Below are 27,032 nucleotides of genomic sequence, written 5' to 3'. Positions count from 1 at the left end.
TTAAAAATAGAAGTGAATTTTAAAAAAGGTCTTAAAATTAAGTTATCTGAATTATACAAATTTAAAATTGTTTAGCACTGAATAAGTATAGTTATTGAAAAAAAAAAAAGAAGAACGGGTATTTAAATAAACAGACTTTATATTCATACAATGAACTCTTGCACATGCTCCGTAGTAGTAGCTGGTGACACAAAATGTGCATATAAAAAATACTGTGCCCAATTTAATAAAGTAAACAGGAAAGACTTTAAACTTGTGATTCAGATACAGCATGCAATTTTATTTTAACTTTAGCATCCCTTTAAGCGTAAGGGTAGCCAAGGGACAAACAAAAAAGGTATGAACTGCCACAGGGACGCCTTAGAGACAACTATAAAAAAAAAAAAAAAAAAATCATGAAAAACAAAATTTATGCTTACCTGATAAATGTATTTATTTCTTGACACGGTGAGTCCATGGATCATCTAATTACTATTGGGAATATCACTCCTGCCCAGCGGCAAAGAGCACCACAGCAAAGCTGTTAATTATCACATCCCTTCCCTCCAACCCCAGTCATTCGACCGAAGCAAAGGAGAGAAAAGAAGCAAGGTGCAGGGGTGTCTGGAGTTTACAGCATACCCACAAAAACCTGTCTTAAGAAAACAGGGCTGGCCGTGGACTCAACGTGTCAAGAAAGAAAGAAATTTATCAGGTAAGCATATATTTTGTTTTCTTTCTAATGACACGGTGAGTTCACGGATCATCTAATTACTATTGGGAATCAATACCCAAGCTAGAGTACACAGATAAGGGAGGGAGAAGACAGGGAACCTAAACAGAAGGCACCACTGCTTGAAGAACCTTTCTCCCAAAAGAAGCCTCAGCCAAGGCAAAAGTGTCAAATTTATAGAATTTTGAAAAAGTGTGAAGAGAGGACGAAGTTGCAGCCTTGCAAATCTGTTCCACAGAAGCTTCATTTTTGAATGCCCAGGAAGAGGAAACAGCCCTCGTAGAATGAGCCGTAACTCTCTCAGGAGGCTGCTGTCCAGCAGTTTTCATAGGCAAAGCAAATGATACTCTTCAGCCACAAAGAAAGAGAAGTAGCCATAGTTTTCTGCTCCTTGCGTTTCCCGGAGGAAACCACAAACAGAGCAGAAAACTGAAGAAAATCCTTAATCGCCTGCAAATAGAATTTCAATGCCCGCACCACATCTAGATTGTGTAGCAGACGTTCCTTCTGAGAAGGCTTAGGACACAAGGAAAACAATCTCCCGATTAATGTTCTGATCTGAAACCACTTTAGGGAGAAACCCTAACTTGGTACGCAAAACTCTAATGCCGAGAGCTCTGAAACTCTTTGAGCAGATGAAATAGCAACAAGAAACAAAACCTTCCAAGATAACAACTTAATATCTAAGGAATGCATCGGCTCAAACTGAGCCTGTTGAAGAACATTAAGAACTATGTTAAGACTCCAGAGAGGAGTAACCAGCTTAAACACAGGCCTGATCCTGACCAAGGCCTGACAAAAATATTGCACGTTTGGGAAATCCAGACGTTTATGTAACAAAATAGACAAGGCAAATATTTTACCCTTTAGGGAGCTTGTCGATAAACCCTTCTTCAAACCCTCTTGGAGAACAGACAAAATTCTAGGAATCCGGAGTAGACCTTGGATTCACACCAATACAGATATTTACTCCATATCCTATGATAAATCCTTCTAGTCACAGGCTTACCAGCCTGAATCATGGTCTCAATGACCGATTCTGAAATTCAACGCTTAGATAAAATTAAAGGGACAGTCTACACCAGAATTTTTATTGTTTTAAAAGATAGATAATCCCTTTATTACCCATTTCCCAGTTTTGCATAACTAACACATTTATAATAATATACTTTTAACCTCTGTGATTATCTTGTATCAAAGCCTCTGCAAACTGCCCCTTTTTTCAGTTCTTTTGACAGACTTGCAGTCTAGCCAATCAGTGCCTGCTCCCAGATAACACTGTGCTCGTGCATGAGAAGTTATCTATATGAAATACGTGAACTAACACCCTCTAGTGGTGAAAAACTGTTAAAATGCAATCTGAAAGAGGTGGGCTTCAAGGTCTAAGAAATTAGCATATGAACCTCCTAGGTTAAGCTTTCAACTAAGAATACCAAGAGAACAAAGCAAAATTGGTGATAAAAGTAAATTGGAAAATTGTTTAAAATTACATGCTCTATCTGAATCATGAAAGTTTATTTTGGCCTAGACTGTCCCTTTAAGCGTTCAATTTCCAAGCAGTCAGCTTCAGAAAAACTAGATTTGGATGAAGTAAGGGCCCTTTAAGTAGAAGGTCCTTTCTCAATGGAAGTCTCCAAGGTGGAAGAGATGACATCTCCACCAGGTCTGTATACCAAATCCTGCAAGGCCACGCCGGTGCAATGAGGATCACCAACGCCATCTCTTGTTTGATTCTAGCAATGACCCGAGGTAGAAGATTCAACAGGGGAAATAGGTATGAGAGACTGAAATTCCAGGGTACCGCCAGAGCGTCTTATCAGAACAGCCTGAGGGTCCCTCAAACTCGATCCGTACCTCAGGAGTTTGCCATTCTGCCGAGATGCCATGAGGTCCAGTTCTGGCTGTCTCCGTTTGAGAATTAGGCAGAAAAACACTTCCAGATGGTGCTCCCACTCCTCCGGGTGAAAGGTCTGTCTGCTCAGAAAATCCGCCTCCCAGTTATCCACTCCTGGGATGTGGATCGGCAACAGGTAGCAATTGTGGGTCTCCGCCCAATGAATTATCTTGGCTACCTCTGCCATGGCCAAGGAACTCCGAGTTCTCCCCTAATGGTTGATGTAAGCCACTGAAGTTATGTTGTCCGACTGGAACCTGCAATAATAATTAAGGATTGCTCTCAGCTCCAGAATGTTTATGGATAGAACAGACTCCGACCAAGTCCATGTTCCCTGAGCCTTTAGAGAGCCCCAGACTGCTCCCCATCCCAGTTGGCTGGCGTCTGTTGTCACAATTACCCAAGAGGGTCTGCGGAAGCAGGTTCCCTGGAAGAGGTGACCCAGAGACAACCACCAAAGAAAAGAATACCTCGTCTCCCATTCCAGCTGCATTCGTGGAGACAGATCTGCATAATCTCCGTTCCACTGTCTGAGCATGCTTAACTGCAGAGGTCTGAGGTGGAAATGGGCAAACGGGATGATGTCCATTGCCGCTACTATCAGACCGATTACCTCCATGCACTGAGCCACTGATGGCCAAGGAGAGGACTGAAGCGCTAGGCAAAAAAAAACGAAAATCTTTGATTTCCTGACTTCTGTCAGAAAAATCATCATTGATAAAGGAATCTATTATGGTTCCCAAGAAAACTACCCTTGTAGTTGGAATTAAGGAACTCTTTTCCAAATTCACCTTCCATCCGTGAGATCGCAGGAAGGATAACAACATTTCCGTGTAGGATCTTGCTCGTTGAAAGGATGGCGCCTGAACCAGAATGTTGTCCAGATAAGGCGCCACTGCAATGCCCCGCAATCGGAGCACCACCAACAGGGATCCTATAATCTTTGAAAAAATTCTGGGAGCTGTGGCTAGGCCGAATGGAAGAGTCTCAAACTGGAAATGTTTGTCTAGAAATGAAAACCTCAGAAACTTGTGATGGTCCCTGTGGATGGGAAACATGCAGGTAAGCGTCCTTTAAATCTACCGTTTTCATAAATTGACCCTCTTGAACCAAGGGAAGAATGGTACGAATAGTTTCCATCTTGAAGGACGGTACTCTGAGGAATTTGTGTAGACTCTTGAGATCTAAAATTGGTCTGAAGGTTCCCTCTTTTTTGGGAACCACAAACAGATTGAAGTAGAACCCCAGACCCTGTTCTTGTATAGGGACAGGAACTATCACTCCCAAGTCGGAAAGGTCCAGAAGACAGCATAAGAACGCCTCTCCTTTTATCTGCTCTACAGATAATCTTGAAAGCAGAAACCTGCCCATGGGAGGAAAGGCTTTGAACTCTAGTTTGTATCCCTGGGACACAATTTCCACTGCCCAGGGATCCTGCACATCCCATACCCAAGCCTGAGTGAAGAAGGAAAGTCTGCCCCTACAAGATCCGGTCCCGGATCGGGGGCAGGCCCTTCATGCTGTTTTTTTATTTAATAGGCTTTTTTGGATTGTTTTCCCTTGTTCCAAGACTGGTTAGGCCTGCAGGAAGGCTTGGACTGTTCCTGCTTGGAAGAGGGAGAGGAAGGCTTTCCCTTGAGATTTCAAAAGGAATGAAAATTATCTTGACGTCCCTTCTGCTTATTTCTCTTATCCCTCTTATCCTGAGGGAGGAAAACATAATTTATGCTTACCTGATAAATTCCTTTCTTCTGTAGTGTGATCAGTCCACGGGTCATCATTACTTCTGGGATATTACTCCTCCCCAACAGGAAGTGCAAGAGGATTCACCCAGCAGAGCTGCATATAGCTCCTCCCCTCTACGTCACTCCCAGTCATTCGACCAAGGACCAACGAGAAAGGAAAAGCCAAGGGTGAAGTGGTGACTGGAGTATAAATTAAAAAATATTTACCTGCCTTAAAAACAGGGCGGGCCGTGGACTGATCACACTACAGAAGAAAGGAATTTATCAGGTAAGCATAAATTATGTTTTCTTCTGTTAAGTGTGATCAGTCCACGGGTCATCATTACTTCTGGGATACCAATACCAAAGCAAAAGTACACGGATGACGGGAGGGATAGGCAGGCTCTTTATACAGAAGGAACCACTGCCTGAAGAACCTTTCTCCCAAAAATAGCCTCCGATGAAGCAAAAGTGTCAAATTTGTAAAATTTGGAAAAAGTATGAAGCGAAGACCAAGTTGCAGCCTTGCAAATCTGTTCAACAGAGGCCTCATTCTTGAAGGCCCAAGTGGAAGCCACAGCTCTAGTAGAATGAGCTGTAATTCTTTCAGGAGGCTGCTGTCCAGCAGTCTCATAAGCTAAACGAATTATGCTACGAAGCCAAAAAGAAAGAGAGGTAGCGGAAGCTTTTTGACCTCTCCTCTGCCCAGAGTAAATGACAAACAGAGAAGACGTTTGTCGAAATTCCTTAGTTGCCTGTAAGTAAAATTTTAGAGCACGGACTACATCCAGGTTGTGCAGTAGACGTTCCTTCTTTGAAGAAGGATTTGGGCATAAAGAAGGAACAACAATCTCTTGATTGATATTCCTGTTAGTAACTACCTTAGGTAAGAACCCAGGTTTAGTACGCAGGACTACTTTATCCGAATGAAAAATCAAATAAGGAGAATCACAATGTAAGGCTGATAATTCAGAGACTCTTCGAGCCGAGGAAATAGCCATTAAAAATAGAACTTTCCAAGATAACAACTTTATATCAATGGAATGAAGGGGTTCAAACGGAACGCCCTGTAAAACATTAAGAACAAGGTTTAAACTCCATGGTGGAGCAACAGTTTTAAACACAGGCTTAATTCTGGCCAAAGCCTGACAAAAAGCCTGGACGTCTGGAACTTCTGACAGACGTTTGTGTAACAGAATGGACAGAGCTGAGATCTGTCCCTTTAATGAACTAGCAGATAAACCCTTTTCTAAACCTTCTTGTAGAAAAGACAATATCCTAGGAATCCTAACCTTACTCCAAGAGTAACCTTTGGATTCACACCAATATAGGTATTTACGCCATATCTTATGGTAAATCTTTCTGGTAACAGGTTTCCTAGCCTGTATTAAGGTATCAATAACTGACTCAGAAAATCCACGTCTTGATAAAATCAAGCATTCAATTTCCAAGCAGTCAGCTTCAGAGAAGTTAGATTTTGATGTTTGAAGGGACCCTGTATCAGAAGGTCCTGTTTCAGAGGTAGAGACCAAGGTGGACAGGATGACATGTCCACCAGGTCTGCATACCAAGTCCTGCGTGGCCACGCAGGTGCTATTAGAATCACTGATGCTCTCTCTTGTTTGATTCTGGCAATCGATCGAGGAAGCAACGGGAAGGGTGGAAACACGTAAGCCATCCTGAAGTCCCAAGGTGCTGTCAGAGCATCTATCAGGACTGCTCCTGGATCCCTGGATCTGGACCCGTAACGAGGAAGCTTGGCGTTCTGTCGAGACGCCATGAGATCTATCTCTGGTTTGCCCCAACGTCGAAGTATTTGGGCAAAGACCTCCGGATGAAGTTCCCACTCCCCCGGATGAAAAGTCTGACGACTTAAGAAATCCGCCTCCCAGTTCTCCACTCCCGGGATGTGGATTGCTGACAGGTGGCAAGAGTGAGACTCTGCCCAGCAAATTATCTTTGATACTTCCATCATAGCTAGGGAGCTTCTTGTCCCTCCCTGATGGTTGATGTAAGCTACAGTCGTGATGTTGTCCGACTGAAACCTGATGAACCCCCGAGTTGTCAACTGGGGCCAAGCCAGGAGGGCATTGAGAACTGCTCTCAATTCCAGAATGTTTATTGGCAGGAGACTCTCCTCCTGACTCCATTGTCCCTGAGCCTTCAGAGAATTCCAGACGGCACCCCAACCTAGAAGGCTGGCGTCTGTTGTTACAATTGTCCAGTCTGGTCTGCTGAATGGCATCCCCCTGGACAGATGTGGCCGAGAAAGCCACCATAGAAGAGAATTTCTGGTCTCTTGATCCAGATTCAGAGAAGGGGATAAGTCTGAGTAATCCCCATTCCACTGACTTAGCATGCACAGTTGCAGTGGTCTGAGGTGTAAGCGTGCAAAGGGTACTATGTCCATTGCCGCTACCATTAAGCCGATTACCTCCATGCATTGAGCCACTGACGGGTGTTGAATGGAATGAAGGGTGCGGCAAGCACTTTGAAGTCTTGTTAGCCTGTCCTCTGTCAGGTAAATCTTCATTTCTACAGAATCTATAAGAGTCCCCAGGAAGGGAACTCTTGTGAGTGGAACGAGTGAACTTTTCTTTTCGTTCACCTTCCATCCATGTGACCTTAGAAAAGCCAGCACTAACTCTGTATGAGACTTGGCAGTTTGAAAGCTTGAAGCTTGTATCAGAATGTCGTCTAGGTATGGAGCTACCGAGATTCCCCGCGGTCTTAGTACCGCCAGAAGAGCACCCAGAACCTTTGTGAAGATTCTTGGAGCTGTAGCCAATCCGAATGGAAGAGCCACAAACTGGTAATGCCTGTCTAGGAAGGCAAACCTTAGGTACCGATAATGATCTTTGTGAATCGGTATGTGAAGGTAAGCATCTTTTAAATCTACAGTGGTCATGTATTGACCCTCTTGGATCATAGGTAAAATTGTCCGAATAGTCTCCATCTTGAACGATGGAACTCTTAGGAATTTGTTTAGGATCTTTAAGTCCAGGATTGGTCTGAAAGTTCCCTCTTTTTTGGGAACCACAAACAGATTTGAGTAAAACCCCTGTCCCTGTTCCGATCGTGGAACTGGATGGATTACTCCCATTAACAAGAGCTCTTGTACGCAGCGTAGAAACGCCTCTTTCTTTGTCTGGATTGTTGACAATCTTGACAGATGAAATCTCTCTCTTGGAGGAGAGTATTTGAAGTCCAGAAGGTATCCCTGAGATATTATCTCTAGCGCCCAGGGATCCTGAACATCTCTTGCCCAAGCCTGGGCGAAGAGAGAAAGTCTGCCCCCCACTAGATCCGATCCCGGATCGGGGGCCCTCAATTCATGCTGTTTTAGGGGCAGCAGCAGGTTTCCTAGTCTGCTTGCCCTTGTTCCAGGACTGGTTAGGTTTCCAGCCTTGTCTGTAGCGAGCAACAGCTCCTTCCTGTTTTGGTGCAGAGGAAGTTGATGCTGCTCCTGCTTTGAAATTACGAAAGGAACGAAAATTAGACTGTCTAGTCTTGGCTTTGGCTTTGTCCTGAGGCAGGGCATGGCCTTTACCTCCTGTAATGTCAGCGATAATCTCTTTCAACCCGGGCCCGAATAAGGTCTGCCCTTTGAAAGGTATATTAAGCAATTTAGACTTAAAAGTAACATCAGCTGACCAGGATTTTAGCCACAGCGCCCTGCGTGCCTGAATGGCGAATCCTGAATTCTTCGCCGTAAGTTTAGTAAGATGTACTACGGCCTCCGAAATGAATGAATTAGCTAGTTTAAGGACTCTAAGCCTGTCCGTAATGTCGTCCAGAGTAGCTGAACCAATGTTCTCTTCCAGAGACTCAATCCAGAATGCCGCTGCAGCCGTGATCGGCGCAATGCATGCAAGGGGTTGCAATATAAAACCTTGTTGAACAAACATTTTCTTAAGGTAACCCTCTAATTTTTTATCCATTGGATCTGAAAAAGCACAGCTATCCTCCACCGGGATAGTGGTACGCTTAGCTAAGGTAGAAACTGCTCCCTCCACCTTAGGGACCGTTTGCCATAAGTCCCTTGTGGTGGCGTCTATTGGAAACATTTTTCTAAATATCGGAGGGGGTGAGAACGGCACACCGGGTCTATCCCACTCCTTAGTAACAATTTCAGTAAGTCTCTTAGGTATAGGAAAAACCTCAGTACTCGTCGGTACCGCAAAATATTTATCCAACCTACACATTTTCTCTGGTATTGCAACTGTGTTACAATCATTCAGAGCCGCTAACACCTCCCCTAGTAATACACGGAGGTTTTCCAGTTTAAATTTAAAATTTGAAATATCTGAATCCAGTCTGTTTGGATCAGAACCGTCACCCACAGAATGAAGTTCTCCGTCCTCATGTTCTGCCACCTGTGACGCAGTGTCTGACATGGCCCTAATATTATCAGCGCACTCTGTTCTCACCCCAGAGTGATCACGCTTACCTCTTAGTTCTGGTAATTTAGCCAAAACCTCAGTCATAACAGTAGCCATATCCTGTAATGTGATTTGTAATGGCCGCCCAGATGTACTCGGCGCTACAATATCACGCACCTCCCTCTGAGCGGGAGATGTAGGTACTGACACGTGAGGCGAGTTAGTCGGCATAACTCTCCCCTCGTTGTTTGGTGAAATTTGTTCAATTTGTACAGATTGACTTTTATTTAAAGTAGCATCAATACAGTTAGTACATAAATTTCTATTGGGCTCCACTTTGGCATTGCAACAAATGACACAGGTATCATCCTCTGAATCAGACATGTTTAACACACTAGCAAATAAACTTGCAACTTGGAAATACAATTCAATTAGAATAATATTAAAATGTACTGTGCCTTTAAGAAGCACAGAAGATCTATGACAGTTGAAAATTAATAAATTGAAACAGTTATAGCCTCAATCCTTGTAAACAACACAACTTTAGCAAAGGTTTAATCCCATTAGCAAAGATAACAAATTCTGAAAGCAGGAAACAAATTACAGAATAAACGTTTTTTATCTCAGTCAAACTATAATTCTCACAGCTCTGCTGAGAGAAATTACCTCCCTCAAAATAAGTTTTGAAGACCCCTGAGCTCTGTAGAGATGAACCGGATCATGCAGGGAATACAATGAGTTGCTGACTGAAATATTTGATGCATAGAAAAAGCGCCAAAAAACGGCCCCTCCCCCTCACACACAGCAGTGAGGGAGAACAGAAACTGTCAGAAAAACAGATTAAGCAACTGCCAAGTGGAAAAATAGTGCCCAAACATTTATTCACACAGTACCTCAGCAAATGAAAACGATTTTACATTCCAGCAAAAACGTTAAACATAATCTCTAGTTATTAAACAGCTTTATGTATTTCTTACAGTGTAATTCTAGTGAAGTACCATTCCCCAGAATACTGAAGTGTAAAGTATACATACATGACATTATATCGGTATGGCAGGATTTTCTCATCAATTCCATTGTCAGAAAATAAAAACTGCTACATACCTCTATGCAGATTCATCTGCCCGCTGTCCCCTGATCTGAAGTTTACCTCTCCTCAGATGGCCGAGAAACAGCAATATGATCTTAACTACTCCGGCTAAAATCATAACAAAAACTCTGGTAGATTCTTCTTCAAACTCTGCCAGAGAGATAATAACACACTCCGGTGCTATTTTAAAATAACAAACTTTTGATTGAAGATATAAAACTAAGTATAATCACCATAGTCCTCTCACACATCCTATCTAGTCGTTGGGTGCAAGAGAATGACTGGGAGTGACGTAGAGGGGAGGAGCTATATGCAGCTCTGCTGGGTGAATCCTCTTGCACTTCCTGTTGGGGAGGAGTAATATCCCAGAAGTAATGATGACCCGTGGACTGATCACACTTAACAGAAGAAATGGCCTTTTCCTCCCGTAATATCAGAAATTATTTCCGTCAAACCCGGCCCAAACAAGGTCTTTCCCTTGTAAGGAATCGCCAAACGTTAAGACTTAGATGACACATCCGCAGACCAAGATTTTTACCATAAAGCTCTGCGGGCCAGAACGGCAAAACCGGAAATCTTTGCTCCCAGTTTAATAACCTGTAGGGAAGCATCTGTGATAAAGGAGTTGGCCAACTTAAGGGCCTTGATCCTATCCTGGATTTCTTTGACGGGAGTGTCTGTCCGAATAGAACCAGACAACGCATCAAACCAGTATGCTGCTGCACTAGTGACAGTAGCAATACTAACCGCAGGTTGCAATTGTAAACCCTAGTGAACATACATTTTCTTGAGCAACCCCTCTAACTTATCCATAGGATCCTTAAAAGGAACGACTATCTTCTATGGGAATAGTTCTCTTGGCTAGTGTGGAAACTGCCCCTTCCACCTTGGGTACCGTCTGTCAAGATTCCTTGATAGAGTCTGCTATAGGAAACATCTTCTTAAATATAGGGGATGGAGAAAAAAAAAAAAGGGATACCCAGTCTCTCTCATTCCTTAGCAATAATCTCTGAAGCCCTATCTGGTACAGGAAAGACTTCCACCATGGAAGGCACGTCAAAATACTTGTTTACTTTACTAGACTTCTTAGGATTGACTACGACAGTAGTGTCAGAGTCTTCCAGGGTAGCTAAAACCACCTTAAGTAACAAACGGAGGTGGTAAAGTTTAAACCTGAAAGAAACCACTTCAGTATCAGCTTAAGGTATTACACTGTGTGACAGACCCTTCTGTCAGGACTGAAGGAGTTAACTGTGTTTAGCTTTAAGAATCTAATTTCTAAAGACAGGTTTTCTGGCCTCAGTTATTGTGTGCTATAATTACATTTAAGTAATAAACAGGCCATTGTTTAATCACCCTCAGAGAGCAGACGCTAGGTGATAAGACAAGCCAAATGTGTTTAAGTTGTTATCTGCCTAAGTAAAGTATTTAAGTAATGTAATTCTACTGTTTCATAAAAGGGCGTCTTCCCCTTTTTATCTAAATGTAGAAGAGTATTTCAACCCCCCCATCTGGGGTCAAACCTGTATAAATACTAGGCATCTAGCCTTTAATAAATGTCATTCTGTTTTAAACCTGAAAACTGTTTGGGTTGTGAATTGCTGATTCCCTATGCAGGACATTGTTCATCTGGTATTAACCTTGGTATCCTGTTGGTACTGTAACACACTGTCTGAGATATCCCCCTCAGATGCTACCGAAGTATCCTCCTCTTCAGGTTTCTGGGAAGGAACATTCGGAATGGCCACTACTGTGTCAGCAACCTTATTCACTGATCGATTACATTTCCTCTTGCGCTTTCCCTGCAGCATGGGAAAAGCAGACAACGCATCAGATACCGCTGATGACATTAGGGAAGCGATGTCTTGCAAGGTAACTCCAGTTGGAGTAACAGAGGAACCACAGGCAACTGGCTGTATAGACGCTAAATTTTAGGATGCTTGAGGAGAAAGCTGCGGCATATCTTGAACATTGTCAGAAGACTCCTGAACAGCATCCGCCTTAGACAATGTTGGCTCAGGAAAAAAGTCTATCCCTGTAATGTAAAGTTCTCTCAATGCATGGAGAACAGAAAGGGATTGGTGATTCTACATTAGCATCAAAACATAAAAGAACATGTAACATCTTGCAGGGTTTCTTGGTCCATCTTTATTCACCAATAAAACAGACAAACAGGAAAACTGATATCCAAGCTACAGGAAGGTGAAGAGGGGGTATCGTTCCCATAAGAGGTGTGCCTGCAGTGGGTAAAACAAGTTTACGTTGATCCTAGCCTGGCGACTATAATACCGAGATCATAAACACTAAGGTACACTGAGTGGTCCCTTTTTTCTTTATTATTATTTACCTCCTCAGACACTGGTATAGGGCACGACGGCACCATATTGGGTTGCAGCCCTCACAAACAATAGAAATAAACACAGAGGTTGAGGCCCTTTGAACTTGCCCATATCTATATAAATCTACTGAGGCCTGTTCAGATACAGCCATAGGAACTGATCATTTGCTTGCTGGTTGCCAGATACCCAAGACAAGTCAACAGGCTGGCATTATACACCATATAGTCATAACTGCAGGTGATCTCAATTCTTGCAAGCAACACATAATCCCGCGTATGAAGGTCAATCATTTTACTGGCATTGTCTGCCCCCTCTCTCACACTTTAAAGAAAAAGGGGTGCCAAGTCTCTCTCCTCCTTTTCCCGTTGGCCCACTTTGCCTACGGGTCATAACCCAATTCCTTTTCCCTAACATCGGTCAGAAGGAGCACCTCCCCAGGAGACCTCTACTGCTACTGCCAGCTTGATCTGCAATCAAGAAACTACTAAAAAAATGAAGACAAGAGCGAAGAAAGCCCTCAACGCGTTTCTTCTGGTATCCATCAGACTTTTTCCTCTTGAAAAAGTCTGGTGGATACCAGAAGAAACGCATTGAAGTTAACATGTTTCTCCTCTGATGCAAGCCTGAAAATAGCCAGTTTTGCTGGCGGTGAAGGTTAGAAGTATTAACGGCTTCTTCCAATCTGCAAAAGACTTATCCGCGGCTGTCGGGGAGAAAACATATGGTGATATTGTCCCACATTGCTTGTTTTGATTTTATATCTTGTACGTATGTTTTTATATTTGCGCTAAATTGAGTGCATAGTAAAAACTTTTACTCTAAGAGAGAGGCCTTTCAGACTGAGCCCCAAATCAGCGTTACTCAGTTTATTTCGACCAGTGCTCCCCAGACATAGGAAACAGTTAGCCATCTTTCATTTTGCAGCCAACAAACTAGCGGTAGCTAGAGCATGGACACAGAAAGACCCTCCTCAGATACAAACTGTAATAAAAATTATGGACACATTTGCTAACATGGAAAGAAATTTCTACCAACAGGCAGATAATTCAGACACGTACTGGAATATTTGGATTCCCTGGATTAAATCACATACACATAGACCTTCTTTCCCGCTCACTCCCACACTGCTATTCCGCCTATAATACCTTCTCCTATCATGCTATAGACTAAAAATCCCCCCCACCTCCCCTTTGGCTTCTCCCTTCCTCCCTATCGCCTGGGGACGAGACCTCTATGAGATCTGGGCTGGCCCTGAATGGATACACTTATTGAGTGTGGGTCGGTAACGACCCTCTTGCTTACGGGAGCTCAGCCCCTGCAGGCATATGTAATTTACAGATGGCCTAGATACCCATGTTCTAACCATGCCAGTAAGTTGATGCTATTGTTTGTTTTTATGGAGTTACTTCATTGTTAAAGTATTAAGTTAACTACAAACAATGCAAATGACAAAGGAAAAATACCAAGAGCCTTAAAGGGACTTTAAACACTTGTCATTAGGTTGGTTTTTTTTTTTATTCATAATGTTTCTTTTGTTTTTTTAATGTAATTTGCTATTTATTTTTATTATATGTTTACTTTTTTTTTCTTTTTTTACATTTATTTCACTTTCTGACCGCTCCGTGCAGACATGGCAGAAAGTTATGTGTAGACAAACCTCCCAGAAGTCTCTGCTTTGCTGTGAGCGCGCACGTCCGTAGAGTTGTAGACAGCACACTGAGCACAGCATGACTAAATCTACAGCGATTATCTTAGTGTTTTTCCCTAAATAGTATCATTTGAACTGGCCTCATCTGTAAGCTAATAATTCATTATCATTTTTTAAAAACAAAATGTATTTACTCTATTTTTTAATCTTACTTGTAGTGCGAGTGAAAGAGGGACTGCCCAACACACTGCTCAGGGAGACAGCTGCTGTCTCATAAATATTACCCCTCTTTTTTCTATCCAAGCTCCCAGAGTCCCGCTCAGTTTATTGCACATCTTATACAGCTCACGCTCTCTGTGCATCTCAGGTTATGTGACATTATAAATTGATGTACATAGAACAGAGCACTGTGGCTGACCTCTACATACTCTTAACACAAAACAAATAAAGCATCCCCTTCCCTACACTATCTTTTAGGATCTTTGGAATGCCTGCTAAATAGACAAACCACTGATGCGGTCACATAACCTGAGATGCACAGAGAGCGTGAGCTGTATAAGATGTGCAATAAATTGAGCGGGACTCCGGGAGCTTGGATAGAAAAAACAGAGGGGTAATATTTATGAGACAGCAGCTGTCTCCCTGAGCAGTGTGTTGGGCGATCCCTCTTTCACTCGCACTACAAGTAAGATTAAAAAATAGGGTAAATACATTTTGTTTTTAAAAAATGATAATGAATTATTAGCTTACAGATGAGGCCAGTTCAAATGATACTATTCAGGGAAAAACACTAAGATAATCGCTGTAGATTTAGTCATGCTGTGCTCAGTGTGCTGTCTACAACTCTACAGACGTGCGCGCTCACAGCAAAGCAGAGACTTCTGGGAGGTTTGTCTACACATAACTTTCTGCCATGTCTGCACGGAGCGGTCAGAAAGTGAAATAAATGTAAAAAAAGTAAACATATAATAAAAATAAATAGCAAATTGCATTTAAAAAAACAAAAGAAACATTATGAATAAAAAAAACAAAATAACCTAATGGCAAGTGTTTAAAGTCCCTTTACTTGGTATGCGCATGCAAGTGAAGAAGGGAGTGTGCATTGAGTATCGCATAGAACGTGCGTTACAACTTGGCAGCCAGCACTGCATTCAGTAGGCGGTGGTTTAGGGGTATTATTGATTATAATTACATTAAAACAGATGGTGTTTAGGGTCCCTTTAAATAAAAAGCTGTGTTCAATCTCCATTGAGTCAGCCTCAAAGAATCTAGATTTTGAGAAGATTAAGATGATACACTAGACTGAAGTTTCATGGAACTGTTAATGCGTCCATAGATACAGAGAGATTTCCTGGAACAGGTCTAAATGATTTCCGTTCCATTGACTGAGAATACATAACTGTAGAGGTCTCAGATGAAAGCGAGCAAACTGAATAGCACCTGAAGCCACCACTATAAGACCTACCACCTCTCCATGCATTGAGCCACTGAAGGCCAAGGAGTGGTCTGAAGACTACACAGGCAGCCTGGAGCTTCTCCATTTGCTAATCTGAGGTAAATACACATGCAGACAGGATCATTAACAGTCCCTAAGAAGCTTACTTGTGTGTTGAGAATGAGAGAGCTCTTTTCCGGAGTAACTTTCCAGCCATGTGTCCAAAGATACCAAAATAGCCTCAGTGAGAGCCTGCTAAATATAAAGATGGTGCTTGAACCATAATATCATCCAAGTATGGCGCCACAGCAAACCCTGTAATCAGACTACCACCAGGATGGCCCCTAGAACTTTTGTAAAGATTCTAAAACCGTAGCTAAACAAAATGAAAGAGCTATGAACAGGTAGTGATTGTCCATGAAGGGAAAACAAGCAATTGAAGATTATGATCTTGAATGGGAGTTTAAAGTGGATGTAAACTCACTGATAGTCGACAGTCACAACTGCTTTATAATCCAAAAATAGCATAAGTTTAAGTCATCAATTTTGTAAAAACATAATATTATATCGATATATATACCTCTATAACTAAAAACGTCTTGCTTTCTCCCTCCGCCCGCCATTTTGTTCCGCTTTTCTTACAGTGATTGACATTTGCCTAAACTAATAATTTGGCATACCCCATGGCGTCCAGCCCCTTTTTCTTAACGTCATTGTGAATTTATGCGCATGTGTCTTTTATAAGCGCATGCGTAAAACAACTTCAGCTGGCTTTCAAAGCTTTGATAACATACCCCCTAGCAACGCATGCGCACAAAGATTTGAAGTCACGATCGCGAGTTTAGAAACGCATGCGCAATTCAGGAAGTCTAGAGTACACGCATGCGCATATTCGGCACTAAATTAGAAGCGCATGCGCACAAAAAGGAGCCATCGTGAACGCGCAAGGGTAATACGTCAGAGAGCGGGTGGGACCGCTCCAGACGTTATGCGCTGAAAAGAAGGGAAATTATGGATGGGAGGAGCTCTGCCTGAAAACGGAGACGAGTTACAAACGTAAATATTAATTTATTTTTTCTACATTTAAAAGAAAAAAGTATGCGGTATTAATAAAAGAGTGCATAAGAACAGATTTGGAAGGTCAATATGTTAAAAATTTACATCCACTTTAAAGATATGCAACCTTTAAATCTATGGTAGTCATGAATTATAGTTTCTGGAAGGGGGGGTGGGGAAGGATAGACTGGTTCGTTTCCATTTTGAAGGAAGTAACCCTCAGGTCTAGAAAGGAATGAAAAGTTCCCTCCTTTTTAGGAACTATGAATATTCCCATGGACACCAAGTCCTTTTACACAATTTAGGAAGGCCTTCCTTTTATTACGGTCTCTTCAGAACCCCTAAGGTGAGGACCTTGCCCCTTGGAGGGCGAGATAGAAAACCTATTTTGTATCCCTGGGATATAATGTCCAGATTGAAAGGGCCCTGAACCAACTGAGCCCAAAATTCCTGGAATTGAGCTAATCTGCCCCTTACTTGACCTGAGCCCAGGTATGGGACCGACCCTTCATGCAGATTTATTGAGCTGCTTGTTCCTACTCCACACTGAGTTAGGAACAAAAACGATGTGAAAAAGTTCCCCTTCAGTAGCTAGATTAGTAAAAAAAAAAACATGCAAATCCTTTAACAGGTCCCCACGAGTGGTTGATGTAACTCTGATAATGATTGGATTTTATACACATCACAGTACCTATCATGTGAATAAATGAATTCAGTACATTTTGTCACTTCTGCTTTGGTATAAACACAGGCCGAGTCTGCCCAAATTATGCCGATTCACATCCTCTGTGGTTTGCCAAAAGAATTTAATTATAAAACGGAACCACCACAATACTTACAGCAGGCTAGAAGCGCGAACCCCCTTGAAAAACAAAAGAAGTTGGGTTCAGCTGTTTGAGCTTAAGTATAATGAATCCATTACACAACCTTATGCTTAAATAGCTGAATCCAACTTTGTCTAATGTTCAGTTTATAATTAAATGCTTTTGGCAAACCACACAGAGGATATGAATCAACATGATTTGGGCAGACTTGGTCTGTGTTTATACCAAAGCAGAAGTGACAAAATGTACTGAATTCATTTATTCATATGATAGGTACTGTGACGTGTATAAAATCCAATCATTATCAGAGTTACATCAACCACTCGTGGGAACTTGTTAAAGGATTTGCATGCGTTTTACTAATCAGGCTACTGAAGGGGAACTTTTTCCCAGCGTTTTTGTTCCTATGTGAAAAAGTTCCCCTTCAGTACAATAGGCACATTGCGCATCCGCTAAAGCCGGTTACGAGGAAGATAGAAAATTACAGGGATCACAAGAAGATCATGATGTAACAGATGATGAAAAAGGGGCAGATCCAGACGGACATTTTTAAACGGTAGTGGCGCCAAAGTGCTTTAACTCTAAAACGGAATATGTAAAAACTGGGCTACATTTGTAAAAAACGATCTATGGAAACTTAAGATATAACTTAAAACTATTTTTAGGTTGACTGTCCCTTTAAAACTTGGAGAAGGGGGGGGGGGGGGAAGACAACACACAGGCTTTTCTCCCACTCCTTAGATATACTATCTGTCATCAATGAAGGTGCTGGAAACACTTCAGGGGTCTTTAACTTAGGTTTAAACACCATATCCAGCTTGGTACTCGTTTTTCTATCTGCTGGCTTAGGCTCAGGTACATCCAACGTGGACAAAACTTCCTTAAGTAAATATCAGGTGTTCAGTTTTTAACCTAAAATTAATTTCCTCTGAATACTGTACTCTGTCACCAGAGGAGCTATGGGATGAAAGTTACCCCTGAGAACTAGACAAGGAATGTTCCTCATCAGAAAGTTGAACATGACTGGCCGTTGTAGCCTCAAGAGTGCTGCTGGTCTTAAAATCAGAGTATCCATGTTTAACCTTCCTCTTCCTTTCCTCTGCAATGGGAATAGCACTCAGGGCAGCAGTAACTGGCGATAGTAATTGGGCCACAATCATGAGGAAAAACAGCAGATGGGAATCGCAGGGCACTGCATGAGAGCGACTGAGATAGACTGGAGTTATAAAAGGCATAACTAAGATCTGCGAGGCCACTGAGGTCACAGTGTTAACCTAGGCTGATTGAGAGATAGTGCAGGTGTCTGAGTACTAAGCCCACCGGAAGAAGACTGCAGGACAGTAGTAAGACATGAACTACACAATTTAGCACAACACTGTGTAACCTGCAAAGCATAATTTATTCAACTCAATTAACATTGCTGACTGAAATTGAGTCCTCCATAATAAAAAGGGTAGTTGCCTCCAATATGAAATTGTTTTGTCATTTTAAGAACCAGAAAATATTCCCTTATTTAGCCCCCAGTCAATGCTTACGTCTGGGATGTCTCACCACCTCCCACGCTGCCAGTCCGATGTAGACTACGACTTGGCACAGTGCAAGAAGAAGATGTGCATATTGCAGGCTGGGTAATAACACAAAATATAAATTACGTAGGTGCAGCTCCCGCTCCCATATGTCTGCAGAATATATGTTTGGGAAAATGGAAGACACCATTATCTTATGCTCACCATAAACAGTGCGATAGCAGCGAACAAAGTCACACACAGAGCTTGCTCGCCCCTGTTGCCTATAACCCCACTAGAGCCATAAAGGCAAATAAACAGTGTATGTATATAAAAAAAAAGTGCACCAGTTGCATGTGTTTATATCTCAAAGTTCTGGTGCCGCTTAAATAAGCACAGCTCCTCTCAGCTTGCATGTATGAAACATAACATATTTTAATGATGTCTACCTCCCTTGGAGGATTGTTTCAACAAATAAATATGTTCCGTTCCCTGTTCCAATGAGTGTCCATAATTGGACATTATAGGCAACAAGCCATTTAGGGGGAATAAGGGACTTAAAGGGACACTGAACCCAAATTTTTTTCTTTCATGATTCAGATAGAGCACGTAATTTTAAGCAACTTTCTAATTTACTCCTATTACCAATTTTTCTTCGTTCTCTTGCTAGCTTTATTTTAAAAAAGGCATCTAAGCTATTTTTGGTTCAGACCCTGGACAGCACTTGTTCATTGGTCAGTTAAATTAATCCACCAATCAGCAAGAACACAGGTTGTTCACCAAAAATGGGCCGGCATCTAAACTTACATTCTTGCATTTCAAATAAAGATACCAAAAGAATGAAGAAAGTTTGATAATAGGAGTAAATTAAAAAGTTGCTTAAAATTGTATGCTCTACCTGAATCACGAAAGAAAAAAAAATTGGGTTCAGTGTCCCTTTAACCAGACAGATCTTCATCCAGGCTGAGTCCTGTAATACAGAAAAAGTCAAGTAGTACAAAAAGTGTGTAGCGTGTCTGAACACTTAAAAGGGATATGAAACCCAATTTTTTTCTACACCATGTAGTGCTACAGACATCTACTTAGATATCTCTTTGAAAGAGAATATAATGGGAACGAAGCAAGTCCAATAATAGAAGAAAACTGGAAACTTTTTTTTTTTTTTTAAATGGTATGCTGTCTGAATCAAAATATTTTGGGGGTTCATATCCCTTTAAGCAGCAATGTTATAACTCCTACTACCAAACTGTGCAAATTATCTATGTTTAAAAAAAAATAAAATTATTTTTTCTCATGTTTACATATAAAAAGAAGGGTGCTGGCAAAGAAACATTCTATTAATATAGAGGAAAACTAAACTCACCATATTTTCTAACTGCATCAACGCTGTATATCTTTGGGGAATCAGAAAGAATCCTGTTAAAAAAATAAAAATATATAAATAAGCTACCAATATATTTTATTAAAGTAGCTCATGCAATCATGCTGCTCCATTTATTAAAAATATACTCAAATTATTTGTGGAATTATGACAAAATTGTATATATACTTATATAATATATGCAAATGACAACACTTCAGCAAACTGATGGTCTGCTAGCCATGTCAGTTAGAACACGTTTTTATTAAAATGTTCATGGCTACAACTTAAATGAAAAGTTAACTTTAACCTACCACTCTGCAGCCCCTTAAAAGATCTTCGAAATTTAGGAAGACCTTTATTCATAATTTTTTATCTTAACTAGTAAACTTCAAATTCTACCTTTTAGACCGATACCTTCTCACTCCGTAATTCTGGCTGGCAAAAAAAAAAAAGGTTTCGAATGACTAATCTCTTTCTATATTTTTTTATTGGTCCCCCCACTGGCGTCCCAACTGACTCGCTCTACGCCCACAATTCTAAATGCACATACGTGTCTCACAGAAATTGAGACCTGTATAGAAGCATGCTCATAAGAGACACATGCACATTCTCTACTTGTTCTCCAATTTCGTTGATTCATTGAATCTATATGTAACACTGCGGCCAAGTGTTGACACATGCACAATTTAATGAAGCTAAAGAACGCGCACATAGGTACACGTGAGAGAGGGTGGGACCTCTGTTACGTGCAAAGGAGTAAAACCAGGAAATGAACGGGTGGGCGGAGGAAGCACTTATAACGGTATAGGATTATATAAATATCTTCAAAACACTTTTTTTTAATAAAAAGTTAGCGACTGAGTTAGAGATAAAATTTGTGAATGTCATTTGATATTGAATAGAAAAATTTACTTTCACCCTTTGAGTGCTAAGCACTTTCCCACCTGGGTGCTAATATTTTTTTAATGATTTTTTTTATTTTTTGAACAATTTTTTTTTAACTTTATTTTTTTCAGACCCCCAAGAATTACACTGTACACAAGGTTAGGCGATTACCTTTCCAATAATAACAAATACCATAGTATCACAAAAACGCAAAAATGTGAAATAAATGTGATAAAAATACAAAGAAAAAGTGAACAAAAGTGACACAATAATGTGTTAAAACTTAGACAATTGTGTAAAGTTCATGTAAGGATATATGAATTCTTCTTAAAATTCTTCACTCTTCTATTTTTCTTTTTTGATCCTCATATGAAAAAAGAAATGCCACATAGCGTAATTCTGTAACCTTATTTCAGTGCAGAAGGTGTGTATACAAATGATTACTCACATGGGATGGAGCTATAGCCACGCTCAGGTTAATGTGCACACCCACTTTTATACTGTTGGGTAAACAGTTGCTTGAACAGGATATTTGGATAAAAAGATTTATTAAAATACAAATATAAAAAGCGTCACAAGAGTTGCTTTAAACACCAAATACAACAGGATTGGCAATACAATATAGTAATTGCTCAGGTTGAGCTACACACAATACCAGAGACCGTGGTAAGGAGTGCAGATATTTGACCACACAACCTCCCCCTTAAGTCCAGTATATGTCTCTCTCCTAATTGGTGTGCAGATACTTGGAAAGACGCCCAGGAACAATGTATCCTACGTACGTTTCGCTAATGAGCTTTATCAAGGAACCTTTCCAATGGTGGGTCTTGGGGGTCTGTAGCTGCTTAGATGCCTGAGATACAGGCTTCTAAGCAGCATGCCCCCTGCTCCTATACTTAACATTGTTAAGTATAAGTTGCGTGGTGGCGTCATCACGTTATTGCGCGTGACGTCACCACACAAAACGGGAAGTCCCGGCGATGCCTGTCACTCTACAGGCACGATCGCCGGGGTAGGAGCCCCCAGATCTCCCTCAAGGTGGGAGAGTGCTAGTGACGGCTCAGAGCCGTCATTAGCACCAGAGTGGGAAACTCTGTGACGCTCAGAGCCATCATTAGCACTCAAAGGGTTAAAGGATAAGTCAACACAAAAATTGTTATTGTTTAAAAAGATAAATAATGCCTTTACTACCCATTCCCCAGCTTTGCACAACCAACATTGTTACATTAATACACTTTATAACATTTAAACCTCCAAGCTCTGTATCTTTCTAAGCCACTACAGACCGCTTCTTATCACATGCTTTTTTTTTTATTTATTAGCTTTTCACTAGACAAGGCTAGTTTATGTGGGTCATAGATAACATTGTGCTCTCTCCTGGGAGTTGTGGCTGACACTGCACTAATTGGCTAAAATGTAAGTCATGTGATAATAGTCATGTGATCAGGGGGACTGTGCTCTATCAGAAGAGCAAACGTAAGAGACGTTCAGTCAGCTGATAGATACGCATCGCGCATGTGCTCTTCAAGGTAGTCACATTCCAAAGCCAGTACGTCACAGTGCCCATCAGATTCTTTAACAGTAAAAGGCTGTGCGCACTAACAACCATTTGATTGTTGGACACTGGTTAGAGCGCATGTGCTAAATACTAATGCCTTTATTTATATTAAAGGGACACTGTACCCAAAAATTTTCTTTCGTGATTCAGACTGAGCATGAAATTTTAAGCAACTTTCTAATTTACTCCTATTATCAAATTTCCTTCATTCTCTTGGTATCTTTATTTGAAATGCAAGAATGTAAGTTTAGATGCCGGCCCATTTTTGGGGAACAACCTGGGTTGTCCTTGCTGATTGATGGATAAATTCATCCACCAATAAAAAAGTGCTGTCCAGAGTACTGAAACCAAAAAAAAGCTTAGATAACTTCTTTTTCAAATAATGATAGCAAGAGAACGAAGAAAAATTGATAATTGGAGTAAATTAGAAAGTTGCTTAAAATTGCATGCTCTTTCTGAATTACAAAAGAAAAAAATTGGGTACAGTGTTCCTTTAAAAGTTAGTAAAATTATTTATGATTTAAGAGACAAAGTGAAAGTCAACATTAGTATATCGCTATATTTTGGTTGTAAAATACAATTAAAAATAAGTGAACTTCCATTCATAATTTTGTTCTAATTCTATTTTTAACACTACTTCTTTACCCTCAAACCACCAGACTTGTTTACCGTTCCTCCGTGCACATGAAAAAAATAAATTGTTTTGCAGTGACGAATACTGATATAACAACATCATTGGTCCCCATGGGCGTCAAATGGTTAGATCGACGCCACCATTTGAAATGCACATGCGGCTATCCTAGAAGTTAATCCATGATCCGATGCATGTTCAAAAGCCAAAGAGAAATCCTATGTATAGACACAGAGATCGCATTGCCCAATGCGCAATTTTTTTTTTTTACTAACGAGAGCAAGCACAGATAAATACATAGAGCGGGTGGGACCGCTCTTACGTGTAAGACTATTAAAGCCGGAAGCTAGCAAAAAGGTACGGAAAATACAACGTTATAATTTGGCACAAATTTTTTTATTTTTTTTTAAATAACGACTATATAGGATTATAGTAGTAGAATCCATAGCGTTATTTGTGGATTGTAAAATTTACTTTCACTTTAATCCCTGATGCCCTGGGTCGTTTTAAGATTTACAGTATATAATAATGTAACTTGTTTTTTCCTTTTACTCACAAACGTAACATAGCAGGGGGGTTTTGCGAGCAAAATATTGGAGGTAATGCATACATATTCATGGTACTTTAAACAGTGGCTTTGTGAAAAGATAACATTGTATTTCTTTCAATATAGTGTTATGAGTCATACATTTAACCTTTTCACGCCGTTATGCAGTTGTATCTCATCACAGCGGCACTGGGCTTTAAAGCCGTTATGACGGAATACGTCATAGCCAAAGGCTGTCCTGAAGCCTACTGCGCTTGGAGGATTTGATCGCGGTCTGGAGGGCGTTCCTAGCGTCATAGGGACGCCCCCCAGACCCGATCCCATAATTGAAATCTCACAATCGTTTGCACAATCGCTTGACTTCAATTTGTCTACATCGGAACGTTGTTCCGATGTAGACTTTTTAACCCTGTTACGAAAGGGTTAAAGTGAATGTAAATTTTGATGATAAAGTGACCCGTTTTTAAAAATTTTATTAAAAACAGGGGCACTTTAATTCATCAGAATTTACATTTCACTTGTGTTGTGAAAATACTTACCTTTTAATCTTGACAGCCGATGCATCGCTTCCTCCACCCGTCGCAAAGCCTCTTCCTGGGTCTAAAATTAGGCTTCCTCCAATCACGGCGTTGAATCAGACACCGATTCCCCCGGGGGAAAACCGTGATTGGAAGATGACAGATCCATAATTTCTGACGTAGGAAGAGGCTTGCGACGACGGGGGCGAAAAAAATGTAAATTTGATAAATTAAAGTGCCCCTGTTTTTTTTATTGAATTTTTAAAAACCGGGCACTTTATCATCAAAATTTACATTCACTTTAAAAGGTGTTAAACAGGTCTCAGCATACTTGATGACAGAAAGCTTTGCCCAATTTATCTTTTCACTTTATAGTGCGACACTGAGAGCTGGAAAACAGATCTCAAATACGGTGTCACAATGTTTCAATGTCACTTTACAGCTCTGTCATTGTAAAAAAAAAAGTTTTAAACACAAAGCTAGACTTTTATGCATCTTCCCACTTCTGTTTAATGTACCATGTACAGGTATACCCCGATCATACAGCGGGTTAGGGATCAGAGCCCCGCTGTAAAGTGAAAACCGCATAAAGTGAAACAACGTGGTTTTAGCTTTCTTTTCACTTGCCAGTGTTTAAAAACATGTTTGAACTAACATATTAGGGGTGCAATAGTGCTATGTTTAGTTTAAACACTAGCACAGCACGTATTCAATTAGTATCCAATAAATACTGTACCTGTAAATAAGTGACAATCACTGTAGTAAAATTTACCAGACTACAGCACTGAGACACAGATCGCATTGTAATGCTGTAAACGGTGAACTAAGCATAACAACATGGTGCCAGTCACTTTTCTCTCAATCTCATGACGAGTATAGCACTGTTTCAAAATCCTTGGAGGTTGACCTTCAGCTCCACAAAGCGCTGTATTAGCGAAATGCTGTAAAGTGAAGCGAGGTATACCTGTATATGAATGCATTACCCCAATATCTTGCTGGAAAAAAACCTGCTACGTAACATTTGAGAGTGTAAAAAAAAAAAAAAAATTAACATTATTATATACTGTAAATATTAAAACAACCCGGGACGTCAGATTTAATTAAAGGGCCATGATATCCAACTGTTGATGCAGCATAGCTGTAAAAAGCTGACTAGAAAATATCACCTGAACATCTCTATGTAAAAAATAAAGATTTTATCTCAGAAATTCCTCAGTAGCCACATCCCATTGTAAAGGACTTCTAAGCAGCAAATCAGTATGTCTGTCCCGGGACAGCGGCAGGAGCGAGCTTTCGTGCACTGTCATGTTATTTCCCTATTCAGTTCAAGGAAATTTACTATGAAATCTCATGAGATCACAGTAAGAGAGTTCATGACCTCAGCACTGTTGATGCGGTTTGGCTGCAGTTCATTTCTACTTTTTTTTTAACCTGCAGCTGAGTATAACTTTTAACACAGAACCTACTCTGCTGAGCTATGGAGATTGTGAGGTAAAATATTTTCTTTTTTTACATAGAGATGCTCAGGTGATATTTTCCTGTCGGCTTTTTACAGTTATACTGCATCAGTTTCAAGTGATTTAGCATATGAGTATTATGTCCCTTTAATATAAAGGTGTATAGCGCATGCACTCTATCCAGTGTCCAACAATCTGATGGTTGTTAGTGCGTGCTGCAGTTCACAGTTCAAGAATCTGATGGGCAATGTGAGTGACGTTTGTTACGTGTCTATGCTGATGAGCGCATGCGCAGTGCGTGTTTCTTATCAGACTGCTGACAGAACATCACTTCTGTTTGCTGCTCTGAATCTGATACGTTTGCTCTTTTGATAGAACAGGCTGTCAAAAGAGGCTTAGATAAACGGTATTCAGAGAAAAAAAAATTATATTAATATAACCATGCTGGCTGTATAATGGGTAATAAAGGGATAATCTATCTTTTTAAACAATCATCATTTTGGAGTTGACTGTCACTTTAACTGCTCAGTGCACAAAATGGAGGTAACAAGAAGGGACAGTTCCTGCTACAGCGAAATGGCTGCGAGTAATTCAAGTGTTCAACGTACCATAGCTGACTATGTGACAGAAAATGTAACAAAACCCATAGCTAAAAATCACTTAACCACTAGCTAGAAAACAAATTATGCATGCCGCGTTGGTATATAAAGAGAAAAAAAAGCTATTTGGCCTTTAAACTGCTTTTTTATGATTACCAATTTCTGACATTTTGCGGGGAGCTCTTCAAAACGTAGGTTCGCTAACATCATGTTCAAACACTGCACTGGCCATGGCCAACTATTTAAATGTTAGATACATATGAAGTGGGTAACACAAACATGAATATAATAATACGCCTGTACTAGGAAACAAAAATATACTCACGGGCTTCCAGTTGAAACATATTCGGAACCTGAAGGCTCTAACTCTACAGTTCGAGTCATGCTGGAAATCGAAACCAGGTATAAACCACAAACCAAAACAAATCAAGAACTCCGCTCTCCTCAACTATCTCAAGGTGTCTGAACTCTGGAAATTTCTCGAACGCAACGCATAGCTCAGTAAGCATCTAAGCAAGGAGGAGGTCCAGTTGCTGACTGGCATAACCTTCCAGACATGGAGACTAACTATTGGACGTTACAACTGTCAATTACTTAATGATATTCATGAGTGTGACTTCTAGAATTTACTGGAAGAGGGGGAGGGGGCTATTGCATAACGATGTGAAAGATTAGGCGGTGTATAATTATAAAGCACTAGGAAAAATAAAAATAAACTATTAAAAGATCAATGTATAAAATATAATATTTATTGAGGGCATTGGTAAGTTGTAACTTCTGATTGGTGGCAAAAAAAACTGGGCGCAACTCAAAATAGCCCTCTGGAGTTGAGAAGAGCGGACAGAGGGTTACCTTCAAGCTTAAA

General features: G+C 40.7%; 1 protein-coding gene across 1 annotated transcript in view; it reads right to left on the bottom strand.

The window, feature by feature from the left end:
- Window positions 1-26,641, bottom strand: part of RSRP1 (arginine and serine rich protein 1) — a 48,463-nt gene extending 21,822 nt beyond the window's left edge. Inside the window, exons 1-2 of the mRNA XM_053707211.1 lie at window positions 26,493-26,641; window positions 19,973-20,025 (exon numbers count right to left, since the gene is read on the bottom strand). Coding sequence (XP_053563186.1) covers window positions 19,973-20,025; window positions 26,493-26,551 — 112 coding nt within the window. The 5' untranslated portion in view covers window positions 26,552-26,641. The remainder of the gene's footprint in view (window positions 1-19,972; window positions 20,026-26,492) is intronic.
- Window positions 26,642-27,032: the final 391 nt, after the last annotated feature.

Source organism: Bombina bombina, chromosome 3, assembly GCF_027579735.1.
Source record: "Bombina bombina isolate aBomBom1 chromosome 3, aBomBom1.pri, whole genome shotgun sequence".
Taxonomy (NCBI): domain Eukaryota; kingdom Metazoa; phylum Chordata; class Amphibia; order Anura; family Bombinatoridae; genus Bombina; species Bombina bombina.
The sequence above is the reverse complement of the archived record's forward strand: the minus strand, read 5'-3'. Positions and strand labels throughout refer to the sequence as shown.